Source organism: Bubalus bubalis, chromosome 10 (genome assembly GCF_019923935.1).
Source record: "Bubalus bubalis isolate 160015118507 breed Murrah chromosome 10, NDDB_SH_1, whole genome shotgun sequence".
In the NCBI taxonomy this organism is placed as follows: Eukaryota; Metazoa; Chordata; class Mammalia; order Artiodactyla; family Bovidae; genus Bubalus; species Bubalus bubalis.
Window position 1 is genome coordinate 78,835,483 of NC_059166.1, and position 23,244 is coordinate 78,858,726.

Here is a 23,244-nt window from a genome sequence, read left to right on the forward strand (position 1 = left end):
ACACAAGAAACTAACAATACTGTAAATGAACTATACTTCAACAAAATGATTTTTTTTTTAAATTGCAAGTCTCTAGATGCTAATTTGAACACCAAATTCCCAAATCCATACCTTCCTGCTGCTCCTTAACTACTCTAGAAAGCCCCAAAATGTTGAACAGTTCTAGCTGCGATTCCTCCAAAGGCAGTTTAATTGATCTCAGAGTAGTTTCACACTAACCCTAATGGCCTATGCAGGGTTAATTTCTATCTCCCCGGACCATGTAGCCAATGCTTTGAGATTCATGATGCAGATGCTCTCCTGCTCATTTCTGGAGTGAAGAATTAGTAGCAATTTAGTTATGAACCTTAGCTTAAAGGATCTCAACGTGAACAATCTGTGAAACTTGAATTCATCTGGGTTCTCCTAGGGCCAGTATTCTCACTTGGTATTTCTGCACAGCACCAAATCAACCCAGCCATGAAAATCAGCATTTCTTTAAAACTTAAAAAGCTGTTCCATCAAAATCTCATGTATAGTATTTAATCATTCTGAGAAACTCGGGGGATAGGGGTTTATCAAGCACTGCACATCCTTGCCCTAACATTTCATCAGTTCTGTGCCTACCTTGGCCTCTTTTCTTAAAGGAGTCAACAACTCCTTTTTCACATCTTGTAGTTTTATTCCTCTCTGAAGCCTTGGCCAAGAGACGTTCAGAGGCTCACTTACTTCAAGTGGGCTTATCAAGACATTTTACCTAAAAAAAAAGTAGATGGCTTGTTAAGAGGAATTCTCATACAGTTTTTTTTTACGAGAAGAAAAATATCCTTTTTTTTTTTTTTTTTGCCCTACACGTACTAACTCACTTCAGTCATGTCCAACTCTTTGCAACCCTATGGACAGTAGCCCGTCAGGCTTCTCTGTCCATGGGATTCTTCAGGCAAGAATACCGGAGTGGGTTGCTATGCCTTCTCCCCAACCCAGAGATCGAATCCACTTCTCTTACATCTCCTGTATTGGCAGGTGGGTTCTTTACCACTAGCACCACCTGGGAAGCCCCTTTGCCCCATACAATTTATTAAACTCTTTATGTAAATTATCTCAATCAGAACAATCCCTTAAGCGAGGCAGTATTATTCCATTTCTGATAAAACTGAGCGTAAAAGAGGCAAAGAAATTTGCTTAAGAGCATATAGATGGTAAACAGTGGAACTGAAGTTTGAACCTAAGACTGACAACAGCCTATGCTCTTAATCACGTCCACTAAGCATCAGCTATGATCTTGGCACTTGATGGTGGGGATATGGAGAATACCAACCCTTCTGTACTTTGCACAATATTATGTAGAATGTAAAACAGGTCTCAAAAGCACAGAAGACTCAGTACCCTCAAAAGCAACAACATATACATAGAATACGTAAATTATTAGAACTTATGAACTATCTGCTATCAAATCTGTGCCAGTGTGAATAGTTAGAAGCAACTTACATCATTGTTTTAATATACAATTGGCTGTGGACTTGTCACCTGAGCCTAACACCACAACTCAGGTACAGCTGATCCTTGAACAAGACCGTGTGGGTGGGGTCTTGGGGAAGGATTAGGGGTATTCAGCCCCTGCAAAATTGAAAATCTGTGTAAAATTTATAGTTGGCCCTTCAACCTCTAATCTTGTAGTACTTTAGTACTCAGTGGAAAAACAACAACCACCACATATAACTGGACTCCAAGCAGTACAAATCCATCTTGTTCAAGGATCAGCTGTACTTACTTTGAGGAGGGCTTCCCTGGTGGCTCAGACAGTAAAGTGTCTGCCTACAATGCGGGAGACCCGGTTTCAATCCCTGGGTCGGGAAGATCTCCTGGAGAAGGAAATGGCAACCTACTCCAGTATTCTTACCTGGAAAATCCCATGGACGGAGAAGCCTCGTAGGCTATAGTCCATGGGGGTCCCAAAGACTCAGACAGGAGTGAGCTACTTCACTTTCACTTTGTTTTCTGTGAGGTACAGAATGGATTGTTGAGATGACCTCCGTCCTCAAGAGCTGACTCTAATTGGCTTACAAGGCAAGTATCTTTGAAAGTTACCGAAAATATAAAAAGCATACTAAATCTTGAGTGAGTGGGCCAGCTAAGTCAGTCCCCAAGCCTAAAGTGGTTGGAGAAGTCTGCACTGAAGTAAGTGAAATTTCAGTTCAGTTAGAGTAACTCGAATTTGAAGAGTTGTAGGAGAAGGCAATGGCACCCCACTCCAGTACTGTTGCCTGGAAAATCCCATGGATGGAGGAGCCTGGTGGGCTGCAGTCCATGGGGTTGCTAAGAGTCGGACATGACTGAGCAACTTCACTTTCACTTTCCACTTTCATGCATTGGAGAAGGAAATGGCAACCCACTCCAGTGTTCTTGCCTGGACAATCCCATGGACGGAGAAGCCTGGTAGGCTGCAGTCCGTGGGGTCGCACAGAGTTGGACACGACTAAAGCGACTTAGCAGCAGCAGCAGCAGGAGAAGGCAATGGCACCCCACTCCAGTACTCTTGCCTGGAAAATCCCATGGATGGAGGAGCCTGGTAGGCTGCAGTCCATGGGGTCGCTAAGAGTCGGACAGGACTGAGCGACTTCACTTTCACTTTTCACATTCATGCATTGGAGAAGGAAATGGCAGCCCACTCCAGTGTTCTTGCCTGGAGAATCCCAGGGACGGGGGAGCCTGGTGGGCTGCCGTCTATGGGGTCACACAGAGTCGGACACGACTGAAGTGACTTAGTAGCAGCAGGGAAAGTTAAAAGTACATTTCAGGTGGAGGATCACTGGGAACTACACTGTCTCATCGCAACCTACTCTGGAACACAACGCGGCATCCCACACAAGCTCCTAGTACAAGGTGGCCTCAACTAGCGCGCACCTAGTACCGGAGGAAGCCTCGCCTGGAGCCGGAGTGTTCAAATTCCAACAGCTGGGAAACACCGGACAGTGCCCGGCTCGCCTTACTTCCGCTTCCGGCTCAGACTCCGCCCCCAGCGGAAGTGGTGTGTGTGGGAAGAAAGCGGTGAGACACTCTGGACCGCGCAGGCGTGTTGTGGGTTGCTGCGATGGCGCCGCCGGGTATCTTGAACAGGTATCTTCTGCTCATGGCACAGGAGCACCTGGAGTTCCGCCTTCCGGTGAGCCCGCAGTGCCGTTCACTGCTTCTGGCGGGAGACGACGGCGCGGTGGGGATTGATGTGCGGGTGGAGGCGACCCGCGCAGTCTGAGCCCGCGGGGATTGGGGGTCTGTGCTTGTCGGGGAGACGACTCGTCCCCTGGGACAGGTCTGAGCTCCGCGGAGGATGTGAGAGAGAAGTCCGAAACAGCTTCTCATCCTCGCTAAGCATATTTATTCATTCTTCTGTCCTTGTGCCAGTTAACCGGAGTTAGGTAGGTGAAATGGCAACCTACCTCAGTATTCTTGCCTAGAGAATCCGGTGGCCAGAGGAGCCTGGTGGGCTGCTGTCCATAGGGTCGCACAGAGTCGGACACGACTGAAGCGACTTAGCATGCATGCATGCATTGGAGAAGGAACTGGCAACCCACTCCAGTGTTCTTGCCTGGAGAATCCCAGGGACGGGGGAGCCTGGTGGGCTGCCGTCCATGGGGTCGCTCAGAGTCGGACACGACTGAAGCGACTTAGCAGCAGCAGCAGCAGGTAGGTGAATACGACCGGTCCTCTTCCTGCCGGAGCTCTTCGTCTATGGGAAAATAGAGACAGCGGACAGAAATGCTTAGGGTAGTATTTTAAGTATCGAATATGCGGCTCAAATTTCATGGGGGTTGGAGTAGTGGTGATGAATTTGCGTGCTAGGGTTGAATGGTGAAAAGGTGGGGAAATTTTTTATTCATTCAAGAAAGATTTTCAGAATACATGTAATAGAATGTGCTGGACGCTGGGGATATAATGACGACAGAGTTTCTGTCTTCACGGAGTTTACCGTTTAGGATAAAGGGTGACCAGATGCGTAAACAGAGCGTTATGAAATAACTTTGGTAAGTGCAGTGATAGACACGCAGTGAAATACCAGCATATGGAAGGGAAATCTGAGGGGTGGGGGATGTTGGCCATTGAGATGGCTTTCAGGAGGGTATAACACTTGAGCTGTAACTTAAAAGATGAGAAGTTAGCCAGGCCAGGGAGAGACACAAGTAAATTAGAATTACAAGCTATTCATTATTACTGAGTTACCAAATATGTAGCAAAGAATGATAAGAGAGTGGGAGAGAAGGATTGTTGTTGTAGTGTCTTAAGTTGTGTCCAGCTCTTTAGCGACCCCATGGACTCTAGCCCACCAGGCTCCTCTGTCCTGGGATTTCCCAGGCTAGAATACTGGAGTGTGTAGCCGTTTCCTTCTCCATGGGATCTTCCCAACCCAGGAATTGAACCCGTGTCTCCTGCATTGGCAGGCAAATTCTTTACCACTGCCTGGGAGAGAAGGGTCAGTTCAGTTCAGTCACTCAGTAGTGTCCCAACTCTTTGCGATCCCATGGATTACAGCATACCAGGCTTCCCTCTCCATCACAAACTCCTGGAGCTTGCTCAAACTCATGTTCATCGCATCAGTGATGCCATCCAGCCATCTCATCCTCTGTCATCCCCTTCTCCTGCCTTCAGTCTTTACCAGCATCAGGGTCTTTTCCAATGAGTCAGTTCTTCACATCAGGTGGCCAAAATATTGGAGAGAAGGGTAGGGTTTGTAAAATGTAAAGTCTTAAATACTCTGGAACTTAGAAGGAGATTTTATTGAAGAATTTTAAGTAAGGAAGTGACAAAATTAGATTTTTTAAAAAATCACTTTGGAAGCAGTACGGAGGATGGATTTGAGGGTAATCAGGAGCTAGGAGTTGAGTCTGTTGGAATAGTCTTGTTAATAAATTAAGAAAGCCTGAATTAGGGCAAGGAATAAGATGACTGTATACACTGGGACAACATTTAGGTGATAAAATCATCAGGGCTTGATGATGAGGGTTGACGGTTAGATGATTGGTTGAAGGTGGGGGGAAGAGGGATCAATCAAGGATGAGTCCTGGGATCGATATCAAGGTGTTTCTGTTTAAAATAGCACGGGCAGAAGTAAGATTTAAATTTTGGTTATGCTGAATTTGATATGCTTGTGTAACACCAGACAGACATGACGAGGCAGTGAATATGAGTATGCATGGCTCTTAATAGAGCTGCATGGGCTGGTAACTAACATTTAGAAGTCTTTTGCATATGAACCCTAGGAGAGAGAATGAAATTATTCAGAGAAAGCATAGCATCAAAAAGAGCAGTAGGCCAAATACAGCATTGGAAGCATTGATATTAAGGGGAAGTGGGAAAAAAGGTCATGAGGAAGATAGGCAAGCGTCAGAATAGGAAGAGAGTTGTTGTTCAAGTTGTGTCCGACTCTTGGCGACCCCATTAACTGCAGCACGCTAGGCTTCTCTGTCCTTCACTCTTTCCTGGAATTTGCTCAGACTCATATCCATTAAGCCAGTGATGCCCTCCAACCATCTCATCCTCTGTCACCTCCTTCTCTTCTTGCCTTCAACTTTTGCAGCATCAGGGTCTTTTCCAGTGAGTCGACTCTTCATATCAGGTGGCCAAAGTATTGGAGCTTCAGCATCAGTCCTTCCAGTGAATATTTAGGGTTGATTTCCTTTAGGATTGACTGGTTTGCTCTTCTTGCGGTCCAGGGGACTCTCAAGAGTCTTCTCCAGCACCACAGTTCAAAAGCATCAATTCTTCAGCACTTAGCCTTTGTGGTCCAACTCGTACATCCATAAATGACTACTGGGAAAACCATAGCTTTGACTGTATGGACATTTGTCGGCAAATTGATGTCTCTGTTTTTAAATGTGAGACCAAAGAAATCAAGAAGATAAAGCTTTAGGGTTTTTCTAGAGTGGTTGTGTAGTTTTAGGAAGAAATAGATTACTTGGTTTAGTGATCACTAGAAAATGAGAAAGCAGAGATAGACTGCTCTTAACACAAGAATGTAAAGTAAGAGATTGGTTAACAGTTTGAGGAGACCTAGAGTTGAGGGAGAATCCCTTTCCCTGTTGGAGAAATTGGTGTGTTTGAAGGCTGGAGGGAAGGGGAAAGTGGCTATAAGGACACAGCTGGAGGTGTTGGCCTTTCCATAGGAGGGAGCTTGGGCAGAGGAGACTTAGGGCAGGTGTGGGTAGTTGCCAGAAGGGCTATTTTCTAGGTAATGAATGAGTCAAGGTACTTTCTTGAAAGATAGAGGACCAAGCAGTTGAATGGAGAAATTGAGAAAACTGAAATAATCTTGAGAGCAAAAAGGGAGCTGATGAGCTAAACAATTAGGTAGAGAGGAAGTCGGGTGTTAGAGTGATGCGGAAAACTTAGCTGGGGTGAAGAGCACATGTTTGTAATTGTGCCAGGATTCTGTGATTCTCTTCAGTTGTGTTCAGTCCACTGGCCTTACGAGTTTCCAAGGAAGACTGCTGCATTCATTCAGGACTAATGTGTGGCTGAGCAGGTGTACTGGTGAGATGAGGTGCAAGGGCATAGAGTCTCATGGAGGAAGTAATATTTTAGTTAGATCTTAATTGATGAGGAAGATGCTCTGGGGATGAAGAGGACTCAAGAGCCCACTTCACTGAGAAAAGAAAGCAAGTGTAGAGGCCCAGAGGGGTGGTTGTTTATGGTGGTTTGGGTGTGGGTTGTATGGGGAAGGAGGATGAAGTAATGGACAGTGAGGCTAGAGAGGTGGCTAGGATCCAGATTCTGAAGTGTTTTGAAACTGTTGGAAGTAATTTGGATTTTATTTTAGATTATGGAGAACCACTGGCCTTTTTTTTTTTTTTTTAATTTCCTTTTTAAGCCAAGAAATAGCAAACGTTTTTCCTTTTTAAATCATGAAGTGACTAGCAGTCATTTGTGTTTTAAAAAGTAACTCTGGAGTCCCAGAGAAGGGATACCACTTAGAATCCTCTAGGATTCTAATCCACCAGGGTCGAACTAGAGAGCAGCCAAGGAGGGTGAGTGCCTGTAGCAGGTAATGCAGGGAGAATGGCATGCTTAGGCTGCAGTCTTAAAAAACAGCATCCCTAGTAGTTGCTGATTTTTTACCTGTTTCTTCTTTCTTAAGTTCTTCTTAGTATCTTTCCTTTGTGCCAGTTCCATCTCCCCAAAACTCAATCTTCTTTTCTGTCTCCATTGTCCTAAGGCTGAAACTCTAGTCTGGTGTTTAAAGCCTGCCATTGCATGATTTTCTTCTCTGCGCCCTCCCACGACCTCTGCCACAAACAGCGCAGCCAGATACCCTTCCCTGACATTCCCACCATCTTGTTTGGGTCTTTCCTGTACCACTCTTCAGTCTATTGATTTTATATAGTCAGTGTTCATTTCGATTTGCCCACATACTTGTTTATTTTAGATTTCATAATTTTTTTTTTTACTTGATTCTTTTTCAGATGTGCATTTTTTTTTGTTAATTCTCTGCCCAAATTCTTAATTTTGTCTTTTATCTTCTTCAATATAGAAAGCACTGCTGTGTTAAAATATGTAATTGATAAAAGGGGTCCTGTGGGTCAGTTTCTTTCATGTATTGTTTCTCTTGCTGCTTTTTCATATGTGTGCTGGGTGTTTTTAAAATACATGCCAGATATATTTGAAAATTTATTTAAAAAAAGAAATGAATACTGGGATGATGCAAATGCTCTTGAAGATAGGAGCATTAAAACTCCATTAACACTCCAGGATCGCTTGAACTCGTTTTCAGGCTTTGAGTTCTGTCTCTGCTCTGATTTGCACGCGCTTGATAATATGCATAGGTTTGGGGGATTCCAGTCTGAACTGAGTGGTTTTATCCAACTTTCTTTCCTTCCCATTGTTGGTCCTGTGCTCTTTCTTTTTTGTTCTTCTGGCTCCATTAAGCTGTCCACCTTCGCTGCTACTCTTGGATTTGATATATTTCCCAGGGAAAGAGTGACTATACCTTGAGATATCTGTCCTGTCCTGGATCTTGATTTGGTAATTCTTGTAATCTCTCATGCCTTCAAGTAGAGGTCATTTTTTTTTTTTTAATTCTTCTCAACGGGAGGCTTAATGTGAGTTACCTGAATTAGATTTGAATTGAATTGCCATCACTCAAAGTTCTCTTTCTGTATAGATTCTCCCTGTGTTTCAGGGCTTAAAGTGAGTTTCCATTGAAAGTTTTCTTCTAAAACTGAAGCAATCTTTTCTTCCTTTGTACTCTAGTATATTATTATTGTGTTTGTCTTTTTTTTTTTTTTTGCTTCTTTAAGGGCATTCACTGTTGTACACCTCACATTTCAGTTACTAGGTTAAATGTTAGTTCTACTAGACCCTAGCTCCCTCAGGGTCTTTACACAGCTCAATGAATCTTTACACAGCTTAATGCCTTGCATATATTAGTCATTTAATAAATATTGAATTGAGTGAAATAGGATCTCTTTGGGGAAGGCAATCAAGCACGCTTTTGGACCCATCTACTATGTTAGAGGGCTTCCCAGATGGCATCGTGGTAAAGAACCTGCCTGCCAATGCAGGAGGCACAAGAGATGTGAGTTTGATCCCTGGATGGCAAAGATCCCCTGGAGAAGGCAGTGGCTACCCACTCAAGTATTCTTGTCTGAAGAATTCTATGGACAGAGGATCCTGGCGGGCTACAGTCCATGGGGTGGCAAAGAGTTGGATTTGACTGAGTGTGCATGCGTGCGTGCACACACACACACATTATTAGAACTGCTAGACAGGAAAGCTGTAATGAGTAGCTGCCTATGTGATTTAAAGTGAAAGATTAAGAGTGCAAATATGGTTCTGGTTTTACCTCTGTGCAGTTAATCAGGGCTAGTTTTAGTTGGCAGCTGCCTTATTGTACTAAAAGTTCAGACACCTGGATTTTACTGCTGGTTCTGAAACAAACTAAATGGATGAAAAAGTGAGTGGCTAAAAGAACTGCAAAGCTCGTGTGAATTAATGCATCAGGTATGCCCCAGATCATGCCATATTTTTGTATCCAGTGTCTAAATTCTTTGTTCCTGATGTAAAAAGATTAACTGAAAAGTAAATTTGCCATGTGATGAATAAAAATTTTGTTTTGCTTTTTGCAAGTAGGTTGATGTGGTAGTTTTAATACGTGTTTTGCTTTTCAGTTCGAAACATGGATTATCACGTTTACTCTGACTTTTAAATCATTTCTTAGATTTTGGGTAATGGTGCTAATCCTATGCCATAAAATTTTGAATGATCCTCACTTTTTTTTTATACTTAGAACCTTTGTGCTTTAACCTGTTGCTCATTTCTAACTGTATTCCAAGAGCAGCAAACTTTCATGTTTTGAAAGTATGTTATGAATATATGAATTCATATTCATAATATGCTTTAATAAGGAGTGAACAATTATCATTCTTGCCAAGAAACAATCTATAACTTCATTTTTCTTTTAAGTAGTATAATTGTCAGTCTTGCTTGCTTTCTTGACCCACTGAACTTCAAGGACAGTGTTGTGGTGATCACTATCTTGATTCATTCAGTTACAGCCTAGGTTCTTTGCTCTTTTCATTACAAATCTCCTTAACCTTTTGAGGTAGCTGATTTCCCGTTTCATTGATGAGGGAACTGGGAGTCGAGGGAGTTAAGATTCTTGTATAAAATCACATAGCTGCTATTTGGAAGAACTGGAAACCAAATTGTGGCCTGCCTCCAAGGTCGAATGATGCCTTCTGTTTAAATTTGTGTCACCTCTGTTGCAAAATAACTGTTGGACTACCTTCAGTGATTTCCTGATAGTCTGTGCTAGTTCTTGGTCTGTCCATATGATTCAGGTGAATGCAGCACCTTCTAGTACCTGGGATTAAAAAAAAAGATTCGTTGCACAGACAAAAGGAAAAACAGATAAGGCGCTAGTTGCGCTAACCTCCCATTCTTCTTGGTCTGGAGGTGGAGGGCTTTCACAGTCTGGGTGTACTTTCTCCCAGGGTGACCAGGGCTCGTGGTGGGCTGGGTGTTAATTCTTCCTTCCCCTGCCTGAGAGGAAAGGGGATTGTAGGCACCCTCTCATTGGGTTTCATCCTGTGTAAGACCTCCCCAGCAGAGTGGGAGTCCGCCTGCTTTATGTTATTTGAGGAAGGTAAAATTTGTTAGCAGTGTGAATTAGAAAGTTTGTATTCTCATCTTGTGTTTACCAATACAAAGTATTTGCTTCATAGGCCATATGAACTATCTGAACAGATTTCAACTTTGGGTACTTGATGTTTTTAAAGTAGCTGTTGTATTCTCTTTCTAGTTCTGTAATTTTATCCGGAAAGGCTAAAAAGTACCATAACTTGTACTTATTCAATTAATCTATAGTTATGTTCCCTAATAATCACTTTTCTTTTTTTTTAATTCAACATATATTTATTCATCTAATTAACTGGACAAGACAGCAAACTTAGTCTGTAAAGTATTCTCTTCTGACATTTGGTAAAATTCTAGTTTTGGTCTTCGTTAATCATAATACATAACTAATGATTTGATTTTCTAGAGAAAGAATGGTTCAAAATACAGCTTGTAAACATACATTAAAAATAATTTTCTATCCAAGTAGTCAAAAAATTAAAACAAAAGTGCTATTTTTCATACATTTAATGAATTAAAAACAGTACATCATCCAGTTGAACAGTAGTGAAACGGCAAATTGATATTCTCACCTTATAACTTAGAACAATTCTTTAAGAAAGTATTTTGACCATATGTACTTTAAGAAGCCATACAACTTTCCACATCTCTGGGTATAATATCATTGTTTATTGCATCTCTATCTTAAAGAAACAATCTAAAATTTGGAAAAAGCCAGATATTTATGAAAATGAGTATTTAGCCTTTTAAACTGATAAAATTTTGAAAACACCTAAGTGTTCAACATAAAGTATATTGTTTCCTACTGAAAAATTTGTAATCCTAATGCCAAGGAGAAAAATATTTATGAAATTAATATTTAAAGGGAAGAAGTAAGAGTCCTAAACCTCATTACAAACATGTTATTTCCTTTCTTAACATCCTCAAATCATCTAATGGTTTTATTTTTATTGATCCATTGTCAGATACCATTTTTTGCAATCTGCTTTTTCCTTTTCAGAAATCAGGGCATTTTCTCAAAATCTTTTGACAACTTTTTTTTTTTTCCTGAAATTTCTCAGAAATTGCTTCCCATGGTTGTGACTGTAAAATATTTTCAGAACCCAGAGTTATAATTTGTCTGGTATTGACATTTTAGCCTTTTAGGTAGATAATCAACCCCCCCCTTCTCTTTTTTTTTTTAATTGTGTTAATAACTGTGTTTTATTATACTTCTAAGTTCCATGTGTGCAAATGTATTCTCTAATATTTTCAATATAGGAGATAAAGTCTTTGCTTTCACTTTTTGGAGGTCAGTTCACCAGTAGTCAGGAAACTTATGGAAAGGTAAGTTGAATTTATATTTTTTATTAGACATATATATAGTATCCTTAGAAATCTTAAATTTATATTTTTATAGTTACTTGTGTCTGTTTTTAAGGGCAGTTGAATAAAAAGGATATTTTGGGGAAATTTTTGTTTTGGAAAGTTAGATTTATCTCCAGTTTTCACTTTATTAGTTTTTAAATTTTACTTCGGTAGTCTACCATAATTTTTATCTGTCCCTTTATTGAAAAGAGGTCTGTCCTCTGTTGATGAGGTATAATTAGAATTTAGCTGCTTTCAGACTTATTTTTGGTACTCATTTTATAATTTTAAATTAATTATGCATGTGTGAAATTGTGAGTTTATGAGCCATATATTTGGGTTTGACAGTTTATCAGTGTATTGGGGAAGTTTAAAAAAACAGAAAAAAAATCATTTACAATTCTTCTTTGACGTGACTTATAATTTGGCGATACTGCCTTCTAGTCTTTTGATATATGTTCTTCCCCGTTAGTTGTAATACTAGCAGTGAACTTCTGTATCTCTTTTTCATTTGATAGCATTAATATAGTCACACATAATATAATCACATATATAATATAGTCACTCTGCTTAGCATTCATTACTAACAGGACTGTGTATTTTTCCATCAGTTAACTCAACCATAATTTATCTAATGATTTCACTTAATTCAGCTTGCTTTAAAATTTTTCCTAATAAAAATAATACTAAGGTTACCGTCTTTTTCCCTGTTTGGGTTATTTTGAATTTTTTTGTAGGATAGTATAAAAATTGGAATCAAGACTGGGTCTGGCAGGGAGACCTTCTCATAAAAAGTGAGAGAACTTAAATTGAAAGTTCTCTGGTGTTGGACTTTTACACCTGAAGTGAAGTGAAGTCGCTCAGTCGTGTCCGACTCTTTGCGACCCCATGGACTGTAGCCTACCAGGGTCCTCCCATGGGATTTTCCAGGCAAGAGTACTGGAGTGGGTTGCCATTTCCTTCTCCAGAGGATCTTCCCCACCCAGGAATCGGACCCCGGTCTCCTACATTGTAGGCAGACACTTTACCGTCTGAGCCACCAGGGAAGTGAACTTCAATTATTGGTGGAGGAGGAAAAGAGAGAGCGTGTGGATATAATTGGGTGAGGGGGATGAACTGAGGTTGGGGTCCTGCTACATATTGCTGCATTCTGGCAAGTGGTTATCTGGGGGGAGCACAAAGATGCCTATAATCTTGGGTATTAAAACCCCCTGATGCACTTGGAACTTTTTTCCTTGGATAAAATAATAAATGATAATTGAATAATATACTGTATATAATTTTTCATCATAGTTATTGCAGAGACCCCACCCTCTTAGGTGGCCAAAGCTAGCTATAAAAGAAAAAAGAGAGATGATTCAGACATATATTACTTAGTAATTCAAAACAAAATAGCTGTATTATAAGAAAATATTAGCAACAATAAAAAAAATTCTGAGATTATACTTAAGGGTAAAATGTGCGTTAATTCTTGGTCATAATACATATGAGCAAACATGAAATTAACCTTAAGTTTAAATAACCTTAAATTTGCGGTAAAAAATGTTTTCATTTATATGATCATTTTAAAAAGAATTCTGATTTTGTACTGTATTATCCTAACAGGTTACGTATTAATTAATTTTTTTTCCACTATTGGAGCAGTTTTTATTTTGGTTAGTGTCAGATTAGATATTGTCACATAAAAGTAGCAAATAGGAATTTCTTCTTACTGACTTCTTAAATAAGGTCATAAAACCACTTAGAAGTAAGTTGTATATTATTATTTCTTTCAGTCTCCTTTTTGGATTCTTAGCATTCCCTCTGAGGATATTGCCAGAAACTTAATGAAACGGACAGTGTGTGCCAAGTAAGAAAAACTTATTATGTTCTCCTGCATGAGTGTAAGCTGGACTTCTCATAACTACTCTGTTCTTTTCGCTATATTGGCAGAAAGTAGAAGGGGTTGATTGTTGTGAGCCCAGTTTAGCTTGTAGTTATGTGTATTTGCCACTGGATGGTGGTAAGAGAACAGAGGAGAGTTATCTACTCAAACTGTGGATGAGAGAATCTCAGATGATGAAATGCAGAAACACTTGCTTTAGAATAATTTTTTTAAACTTCTATATTAAGCAAGCATATGGTTTAAGATGTAAATGCTATGTTATTACATAGGAAAAATGCCACATTTAATTATAACCAAAGTATTGAAAGCCTAAAAATGTTTTTCTTATAGATGGTTTTTAATTAGATGAACAGATTGGTGAAGTGTAAGATGACAAAAAATGAAGCCTACCATAAAATATGTTTTACTGTTTTGTTAGTGTAGTTCTGATTATAATATCTTGATGTGAATTAATATAATGATGTCATTCTTGTTTATCCTGCCTGAGTGTTTTCTGGCTTTCGTCATTAGTATCTATTCTTTCTTCTTTCTTGTTTCATTGTTGGAAAAATCTGTCTTTGGGTTTGGAAATTAAACTGCATTTTCAATTAGCATTTTAAAATTGAAAAACTTATGCTATCCTTGCCTTTTTTTTTTTTTTTTTTTTAAACACTCCTCTCCAACTCCCTGAAGATTTTGACAGATTTCTGAGAAATTCCTTCTTTTTGCTTGGAAATTATACTTAATAATGCAGTGCAAATAAGAATTTACATATATCTAGTTTTGTTAATATGGTTAGCAATGCTTTATTATTGAGTAGATTACAACCCCCATATAATTGAAGGCAGGAGGAGAAGGGGGCAACAGAGGATGAGGTGGTTGGATGGCATCACCAAGTCAATGGACACGAGTTTGAGCAAACTCCAGGAGATGGACAGGAAAGCCTGGCGTGCTGCAGTCCATGGGATCCCAAAGAGTAGGACATGACTTGGTGACTTAACAACAATTGAAAACTAGCTGCATTGCTCAGTCTAATCTCATAAATTGAAGCTTGTTAATGAGTTTTACTTAGTCAATAAAAATGACCAGAAAATGGAAATAGAACTAAAAAACACGTCATTTGAGTAATTATCACTGTATGTTAGCATATTAAAATTTATGGCTCTGAGAGATGTTTGAATTCCAAAGATAAATCTTATAGGCTTAAAATAGCTTATTGAGAACCAGATTTATATGCTTCCTTCATAGCTCATATCTTTGATGAATGCATTTGAGTAATGGTACAGTAAATAGTTGTGTAATACTTGTGTAACTTTATGAAATAATATCCCTGGCCGCTTTTTCAGTTCAGTTCAGTTGCTCAGTCATGTCTGACTGTGACCCCATGGACTACAGCATGCCAGGCTTCCCTGTCCATCACCAACTCTCGGAGGTTGTTCAGACTCATGTGCACTGAGTCAATGATGCCATCCAACCATCTCATCCTCTGTCATCTCCTTCTCCTCCTGCCTTCAGTCTTTCCCAGCATCAGGGTCTTTTCTAGAGAGTCGGTTCTTCGCATCAGGTGGCCAAAATATTGGAGCTTCAGCTTCAGCATCAGTCCTTCCAATAAATATTCAGGACTGATTTCCTTTAGGATGGACTGGTTGAATCTCCTTGCAGTCCAAGGGACTCTCAAGTCTTCTCCACCACAGTTCAAAAGCATCAGTTCTTTGGTGCTTAGCTTTCTTTATGGTCCAACTCTCACATCCATACTTGACTACTGGAAAAACCGTAGCTTTGACTATATGGACCTTTGTTGGCAAAGTAATGTGTTTGCTTTTCAGTATGCTGTCTAGGCTGGTCATAGCTTTTCTTCCATGGAGTAAGCGTCTTTTAATTTCATGGCTGCAGTCACCATCTACAGTGATAATGAAGCCCAAGAAAAGAAAGTCTCTCACTGTTTCCATTGTTTCACCATCTATTTGCCATGAAGTGATGGGACTGGATACCATGATCTTAGTTTTTTGAGTTTTAAGCCAGCCTTTTCACTTTCCTCTTTCACTTCATTAAGAGGCTTTTTAGTTCCTCTTCACTTTCTGCCATAAGGGTGGTATCATCAGCATATCTGAGGTTATTGATATTTCTCCCAGCAATCTTGATTCCAGCTTCAGCTTCATCCAACCTGGCATTTCTCAGGATATACTCTGCGTATAAGTTAAATAAGCAGGGTGACAGTATACAGCCTTGACATACTCCTTTCCCAATTTTGAACCAGTATTGTTGCATGTCTGGTTCTAACTGTTCCTTCTTCACCTGCAAATAGATTTCTCAGGAGGCAGGTAAGGTGGTCCGGTATTCCTGTCTCTTGAAGAATTTTCCACAGTTGTTATCCACACGGTAAAAGGCTTTAGCATAGTCAATGAAGCAGAAGTAGATGTTTTTCTGGTATTCTCTTGCTTTTTTGTTGCTCCAACAGATGTTGACAGTTTGATCTTTGGTTCCTCTGACTTTTCTAAATCCAGCTTAAACATCTGGAAGTTCTCAGTTCACATACTGTTGAAGCCTAGCTTGGAGAATTTTGAGCATTACTTTGCTAGTGTGTGAGATGAGTGCAATTGTGCAGTACTTTGAACATTCTTTGGCATTGCCTTTCTTTGGGATTAGAATGAAAACTGACCTTTTTCAGTCCTTTGGTCAGTGTTGAGTTTTCCAAATTTGCTGGCATATTGAGTGCAGCACTTTCACAGCATCATCTTTTAGGATTTGAAATAGCTCAGCTGGAATTCTATCACCCCCACTAGCTTTGTTCATCATAGTGATGCTTCCTAAGGCCCACTTGACTTCGCTTTTTAGTCTGTGTATATTTTTCATGGTTGAGGTTATACCTTAAGTGATAACTAAGTAAAAGTAGTATCACTGTGGAGGCCTTCTCCCTATAATTAATAGGTGAAGGGGAAGTCATTTTCAGAGGATAAAATTCACAATCCTAATTGTAGCATTAATTATTCTTGAATAACAGACATTAGAAGTGTGTATTCAAAGCTAACTTAGATTCAGATTTTTTTATGGTAGAATAGGGATTGAAAGTTGATTTTGTTTGACTTATTTTTAACATGCACTGTTTTTTTTTTTTAGCATATTACAGAGTGAAAAATATAACAAATGCCTAGGTACCTACCTTGTTAAATCTCAACATTTTGGTGTAATTTGCCACAATTTTTAAAAAAAATAAACCATTACAGAAATGATTGGTGCTCCCTGTGTACACTTCCCAGTTCTAACCCTCCTTCCTTCAAAGGATAGTTTCTTAAAGCATTATTTGTGAGAAAGGTTTCATTATTATTGCTATAATCAGTGAAATGTTTTTGATCATACGGATATTAATAAGTGGACACCCATGCTTATTTATATAGCAGCCATGGGAAATGTAGCAATCCATTTAAGTTTTCTAATGTCTAAAATAGGAATCATAATAGTGCAGTCATATATATGGAAACAGTTTACTATGAAAATCTAAATCATAAAAGGTGTTACTCCAGTGTGCCAGTTATAATGGAAGCTTATGATGTTATATATTGAATATTTTAATTTTTCCATTTACATATAAATTTATTATGTTATATAAATTCTTTCTGAAAGAGGATATGGAGTATTATTTTTAGGGTTGTCACTCCAAGCATTAGTTCCTTTATTATTACTGTATAATAGTTCATTAGGGATAATTATGAATTGTGGCATTGTCTGTGCCTTTCCTGAATGGCCTGGAGTTCTTGTCTTTTTGCATAGAGAAGTGATGTATGGATTCTGGAGTCAGATGGATTGGGGTTTGAATCCTACCTTACAAACTGCTGTATGACTTGAGAGAGTCATTTAATCTTTTTGTACCTCAGTTTCCTCACTGGTTAAATGGATGATGATACTGATAGCTACCTCAGGATTCCTATTAGGAATACCTGAATTAATATTAAATGGCCTTAAAACAGTCCCTGGTACTTTGCGTTATATTAAGTGTTAGCTCTTACTTAGCTGAGTAAGAGTAGTATAATTGTAGAGACCCTGTTTCTATAAATTCAGTACAAGGGAAAGGGGGAATTCATTTTCAAAGGATAATATTTGCAGTCCTGAGAGCAGCATTTTTTCTAATCATAAAGTAGTTGATTTTAGATGCACAAAACTGTAATATATAGATCAAGTTTCATTACAACTGATTCTAAAAGTGGTTTCGTTGATTGCAATAAAATTTTGCTTAATTTTTTTTATTCCTTAAAATAAATATAAACTTGAGATTTTTTTCATAATAAGAATTTTTTATTTAAAAGTAACAATTACTAAGTGTTATCAAATATGGCTAGATACTAATGGTAACATTTTTATCCAGTCATTTTTCCTTTTATGTAGAAGACGTTGGGAAAGATTGAATTTCCTGCACTTTATAACTGTTTCATTAAAAGAAGTGATTTTTATGGCATCATTTGTGTTCTAGTTTAAAAAAAAATGAAATGATAATGGTGAAGACTTCGAAAAAGATCTTGACTTACAAATTCTTCTGTGTAAAGTTCAACTTGTGTTTGTAATTTAGACTTAAGCTATATTTGTTTTCAGGATACGTATTTCTCATTTAATAGCTTAGAAACATAGGCAGTAATTGTTTTGGTGGAGCGAGCATAAAGAACCAATGAAATAACTGTTACATATTACTGTATGAACTAACTTTTTTTTACTGAGGTTAGTGCCAATCATTTATTTCCTAGGTCTATATTTGAACTGTGGGGTCATGGGAAGTGTCCAGAGGAGCTGTACAGTTCTCTTAAAAACTACCCTGTAGAGAAGATGGTACGTAGCAAATGTGGCTTTATCTAAGCAGATCTGTAGATACTGTACTATCTACATGTGTACTATGTACAAAACTTAAAGGATTTATCTGCTCTTATTTTAGGTTCCATTTCTGCATTCAGATTCTACATATAAAATAAAGATTCACACATTTAATAAAACACTGACACAAGAAGAAAAAGTCAAACGGATAGATGTAAGTGAATTTAGCAAAAACCAAAACCTATGGTCGCAAAGAGTTGGACACAACTGAGCCCGCAGGCAAAAGCAAAGCTAAAAGGACCTATGAGATTAATGTAAAATAGCCGCCGTTGATGGATAAGAATCCCCAGTGTCTACTGAGTACTTTTGTACCACATTGTATGCTAAGCACTTTTCATGTTTTGTCTTATTTAATAGCTGATAACCAAACTTACAATATAGGAATTATTATATAAGCACTATTTTTCCTTTTAGATATTTATATTATTTAGAGTTACTTTTATTTTTTAGGCACTTGAATTTCTGCCATTTGAAGGGAAAGTAAATTTAAAGAAGCCACAACATGTATTCTCTATTTTGGAGGATTATGGTTTGGACCCAAACCACATCCCTGAAAATCCACATAATATTTATTTTGGTAGATGGGTAAGCAAGTGTTCTTTTTACCTATTTTAGTTTTCTTTAAAACCTAAATGTTAGTCCTTTGAATTGGACTCTTTATATGTAAAACTTGAAAGGAGCCGAAGAGTCAGAACTACTTTGTGAAGTAAAATCAGTGGAAAATATGTGGTTGTGTGTCCCCCCCCTCCCCGAGATTCTGATGAAATGCAAGAGGATTATTATAAGGTGTTATAAGGTGTGGGGCCTAGGTAGGAGGTTGCGTACCTGGAAACCTTAACCCAAAACTTGCTGGAAAGCGTGAACTGCTTTTTAAATAAAAGCAGAGAAAAGGCAGAGTGCTGTGACAGCAGGAACCTCATTTGTGAAGCTCTGTGATTGAGGTTTCCATTCTTAAAGGAAATTACTGCAGAGCAGTTCTGCCCACTTCCCTGAGGCACTGAGTGGGCAAGTGGAATCTGTGGCTTATGCCACAAGATATTGCTATTTAGGAGAATAAAAGAGGTGACTAGAGCTCCCTACCAGCTCCTGGAATAGTTGCATTCAAATTCAATTCATATTTGCTTTGAAAAGCAGAAGTAAATGGGAACACACTAAGAAATAAAAAGTGTATGTCCGTAACTGCCTCAGTCACATTTTTATATAAAGCAGTGATTAAGTGGAAAGAAGTTATTGTCATCAAGATACTGTGGATTTAATGTGAATAATTATTTTAAATCTGTTTTGTAGATTTATACTTAACTGAAAAATATCTCTGATCTAGATTGCAGATGGGCAGAGAGAGCTTATTGAGTCATACAGTGTCAAAAAGAGACACTTTATTGGAAATACAAGCATGGATGCTGGTTTATCATTCATCATGGCCAACCATGGAAAAGTGAAAAAAAATGATATTGTATTTGATCCATTTGTTGGAACAGGTATTTTTATTTAATTGTTTTAAACTAATGTAGAAATGTTACTTGTTTATATTAGTCAAGGTCATAGTATTATTTTTGCTAAAAGATTAAGTAGAATAATTTTTTATTTATCACTAAATAAGAGACAACCACATATTTGTATAATAGTATTTGACATTTTTGCTACTTCCAGAGATAATGCTGAAAGAAATTTTGTGGGCTCTGTTTTTATTTTTATTATATTTTTTAGAATTTTGTGGGGTTTTTTCCCATAAGTAACAACTGAGGGGAGCATACCATTCATTATAGAAATGTTGTAAAGCTTTACAGTTTCTTTATATAGGAAATTTCTTACTGTACTTGAATTAAAAAAACGGGAAAACACTTGAGGAAGAAAGACTTGAGTGACACAATTTTAAAAAGTATTCATCTTTTAAAATTGGCAGTTATATACTTACATAAAAAATGATTAATGTGCCTTATCTTTGGGTTGTGGAGGTTCATGTGTGAAGTTTGAAAATAAGAAAAGTGACTAAGGATCAGTGGCCTAGAGCATGACTGCTGAGGCCGTTACCTGGGTTTTGTACGCCCTTGATTGGATGTCCTCGTAGTTAACTTTGTGTGAAAGCCCAAGGTTATTTCACCTGAGTCTGAAGACATTTTCCTGCTTCAACCCATTTTTCTTCCATCTTGCCTATGCATATGGAGTATTCACAATTAGGTTCGCCTGACTAAATTCACTGTGTTCAGACTGTAAGAATAAATTATGTGCAGTTGGAATTTCTCACTGTAGTGGTCTTTCCCTGTCAGAAACTCCTCTGAAACTCCGTAAGCAGTGATGATGCAGGAGCTCCCATTTGTTGAATAGAAAACATGTCACGTACTAGCTGTGCACTCCAAGGTTACTGTCTGATTTAACACTCTACAGCTACTGAGATTGAGATACCCTACAAAATCTTCCTGAGATTACGGCACAGAGATTAAGTGACTTGCCCAAACTTATACATGGTAGACGTCTCATGGGTTTCACACTCAAGCAGACTAACTCCAGGGCTCAGTGCCTGTTACTGTCATAGCACTGCCTCTCTCAGCATTAGGATCTGCCAGCCAGCTGCTGCTGCTAAGTCGCTTCAGTCGTGACCAACTCTGTGGGACCCCATAGACGGCAGCCCACCAGGCTCCCCTGTCCCTGGGATTCTCCAGGCAAGAACACTGGAGTGGGCTGCCATTTCCTTCTCCAATGCATGAGAGTGAAAAGTGAAAGTAAAGTCGTTCAGTCGTGTCCGACTCTTAGTGACCCCATGGACTGCAGCCTACCAGGCTCCTCCATCCATGGGATTTTCCAGGCAAGAGTGCTGGAGTGGGGTGCCACAGCCAGCTACTGTACCATAAACTAACGTGAGGAATACAGCACATTAGGAGCAAATAGAATCAAGGTCAAGAGATTTCTAAATGGTGGAATAATTTCCTGAGTTGTTAAATCAATCTTGGTGCGTCTCTCTGCTCCATTCCTCCATTGTCTCTGTATAGCCTACCCCTGACATATTACCCATTCCTTTTTTTCGTATCGTAATCATCCTAAGTGCCTCCCCAACTTTTTGAACTTGACAGGAAATAAAACTTATGGAAATGTTACAATTATAAAAATAAGAGAAAGAAATCCTACATATCCCTGACCCAGAGTGGACTGTTGTTAAAATTTGGCATTATTTGCTTTATCACTTTCTCATTATGTTTTATATACACAGTATTTTTCTTTCTGTACCATTTGAAAGTAAGTTGCATCCATTATATCCCTTTACCTCTCAAACACTTTAATATATATTTCTTGATGATAAGTATATTCTCTTACATCACCACAGTATAGTTTTCACTGTTAGTAAACGTACTATTCAGATAGTACTTTAGTGTTGGTATTCCATACTTTAGTGTTGGTATTCCATTGTTGTTGGTTGACTCACGAATGTCTTTTATACCATCTTTTTTCTTTTTCATTCTAGCATCAGGTGTTGTATTTTGTTGTCAGCATTTCTTTGATCCCTTGATATGGAATATATCCAAAGTCTGTCTTTTTCTTTTAGGAAACTTGGAATATTATCCCTCCTCTCTTTATTTTTTATCCAGAATATTCCTTATTTTGGCTAATTTGATGTTTCCTTGTGGTTAGATTAAGGGGTCTTACTTTCCTGGCTGGACCACTGCATCAATGATTTTGTGTCCTTCTTAGGGCATCCACATAGTACCCATCTCTCCCCATTGGTAATGTAAATTTTGATCAACTGATTAAGATGGCGTTTGATTTTTTCTTCCCCCCACTGTGTGATTGCTATTTTTTTTCCATGCAGTTAATAGGCAGTCTGTATGGTGGCACACCAAGGTCTTGAAAACATTCTGTTCCACACACCTGAATCACCCCCACCCTGTGGTTGTCAGGTTTAGCACTGATTGTCGGTTCTTGCCTACACCCATCTTGACTTTGGCTACAAAGGGATGATTTTCTGTCTTCAGCACTCCCTCCAGTGGACACCTTTCTTATTATAAGCAAAAGCTGTTTCTTTTCCTTTGTATTCATTTATTAATTAATTTTTTTCTTAATTATTTTGTTGCTCAAATTGTCCCAGATTTGTCTTGTGCAAGCCCTTTCATACTGGATCTGTCTTGTGATATGTTCCTGTAGTCTTTTTTTTTTTTAACACCTCCCTCCTCTTTCTGGCTCATTCAGACCCTGGAATCAGTCATGTCTCTTAGAAATTCTTATTTCTTTTAGTGGGGAATGGTATTAATATTAGAAACCAAGATCTAGGTGCTAGGTATTTTTGCTTCTACACCCTTTCAGCAGACAACTTGGAAATGCATGTGTGTGTGTGTGTGTGTGTGTGTGTGTGTATGTATGTATATATAATCTATATAAATGCATATGCAAATATACATATTCATGCATACATACTGTATGTATACATAACTAAACATATATGCATAGTTTAGAACTTGTGAGTTCTCACATATACTACAAATTCCACTCTAACCTTTTTTCACTTAACAATATTTCCTAGAAATCACTTCCTTTAGTTCATAGAGATTGTTTTCATCTATTTTACAGCATACGTCATGGGTTTGAAATGAAATGAAAGAGTCAGTTGTACCTGACTCTTTGTGACCCCGTGGACTATATAGTCCATAGAATTCTCCAGGCCAGAATACTGGGTAGCTGTTCCCTTCTCCAGGGGATCTTCCCAACCTAGGGGTCAAACCCAGTCTCCTGCATTGCAGGCACATTCTTATGTACTGTAATTTATTCAGATAGTCTCCTAAGCTTGGGTATAGGTAGTTTCCCATATTCACAGTTATAAATAGTGCTTGCAATGAATAATCTTTATATATATACTTTTATAGTGTTGGAAATACAGGTCTAGGGTAAATTCCTAGAATTAGGAAATTAGGTTGAAGAGTTTATGTAATTTTGTTAAATGTGGCGAAGTTACTCTCCATTATGCCATTTTGCTTTCTTGCCAGCAATATATAGGAGTCCCTGTTACCCCACAGCCTCACCAGCAGAGTGTATTATCAGGCTGTTGAAATTTGCCAGTCCATTGGGTGAAAATGTTATCTCAGTGT

General features: G+C 38.6%; 1 protein-coding gene across 8 annotated transcripts in view; it reads left to right on the forward strand.

Moving 5' to 3' along the window:
• The first annotated feature begins 2,656 nt into the window (after positions 1 to 2,656).
• TRMT11 (tRNA methyltransferase 11 homolog) overlaps positions 2,657 to 23,244 on the forward strand; it is a 102,332-nt gene continuing 81,744 nt past the window's right edge. The window contains exons 1-7 of one of the 8 annotated variants that reach the window (XM_044924455.2): positions 2,657 to 3,142; positions 11,365 to 11,430; positions 13,227 to 13,300; positions 18,049 to 18,130; positions 18,234 to 18,326; positions 18,623 to 18,757; positions 19,494 to 19,650. In XM_044924455.2, coding sequence (XP_044780390.2) covers positions 3,071 to 3,142; positions 11,365 to 11,430; positions 13,227 to 13,300; positions 18,049 to 18,130; positions 18,234 to 18,326; positions 18,623 to 18,757; positions 19,494 to 19,650 — 679 coding nt within the window. In that variant the 5' untranslated portion in view covers positions 2,657 to 3,070. Of the gene's footprint in view, positions 3,143 to 3,244; positions 3,396 to 8,632; positions 8,971 to 11,364; positions 11,431 to 13,226; positions 13,301 to 18,048; positions 18,131 to 18,233; positions 18,327 to 18,622; positions 18,758 to 19,493; positions 19,651 to 23,244 lie in introns of those variants that run through there. The other 7 variants (XM_044924457.2, XM_044924456.2, XM_044924453.2 and 4 more) reach the window with 7 other exon arrangements.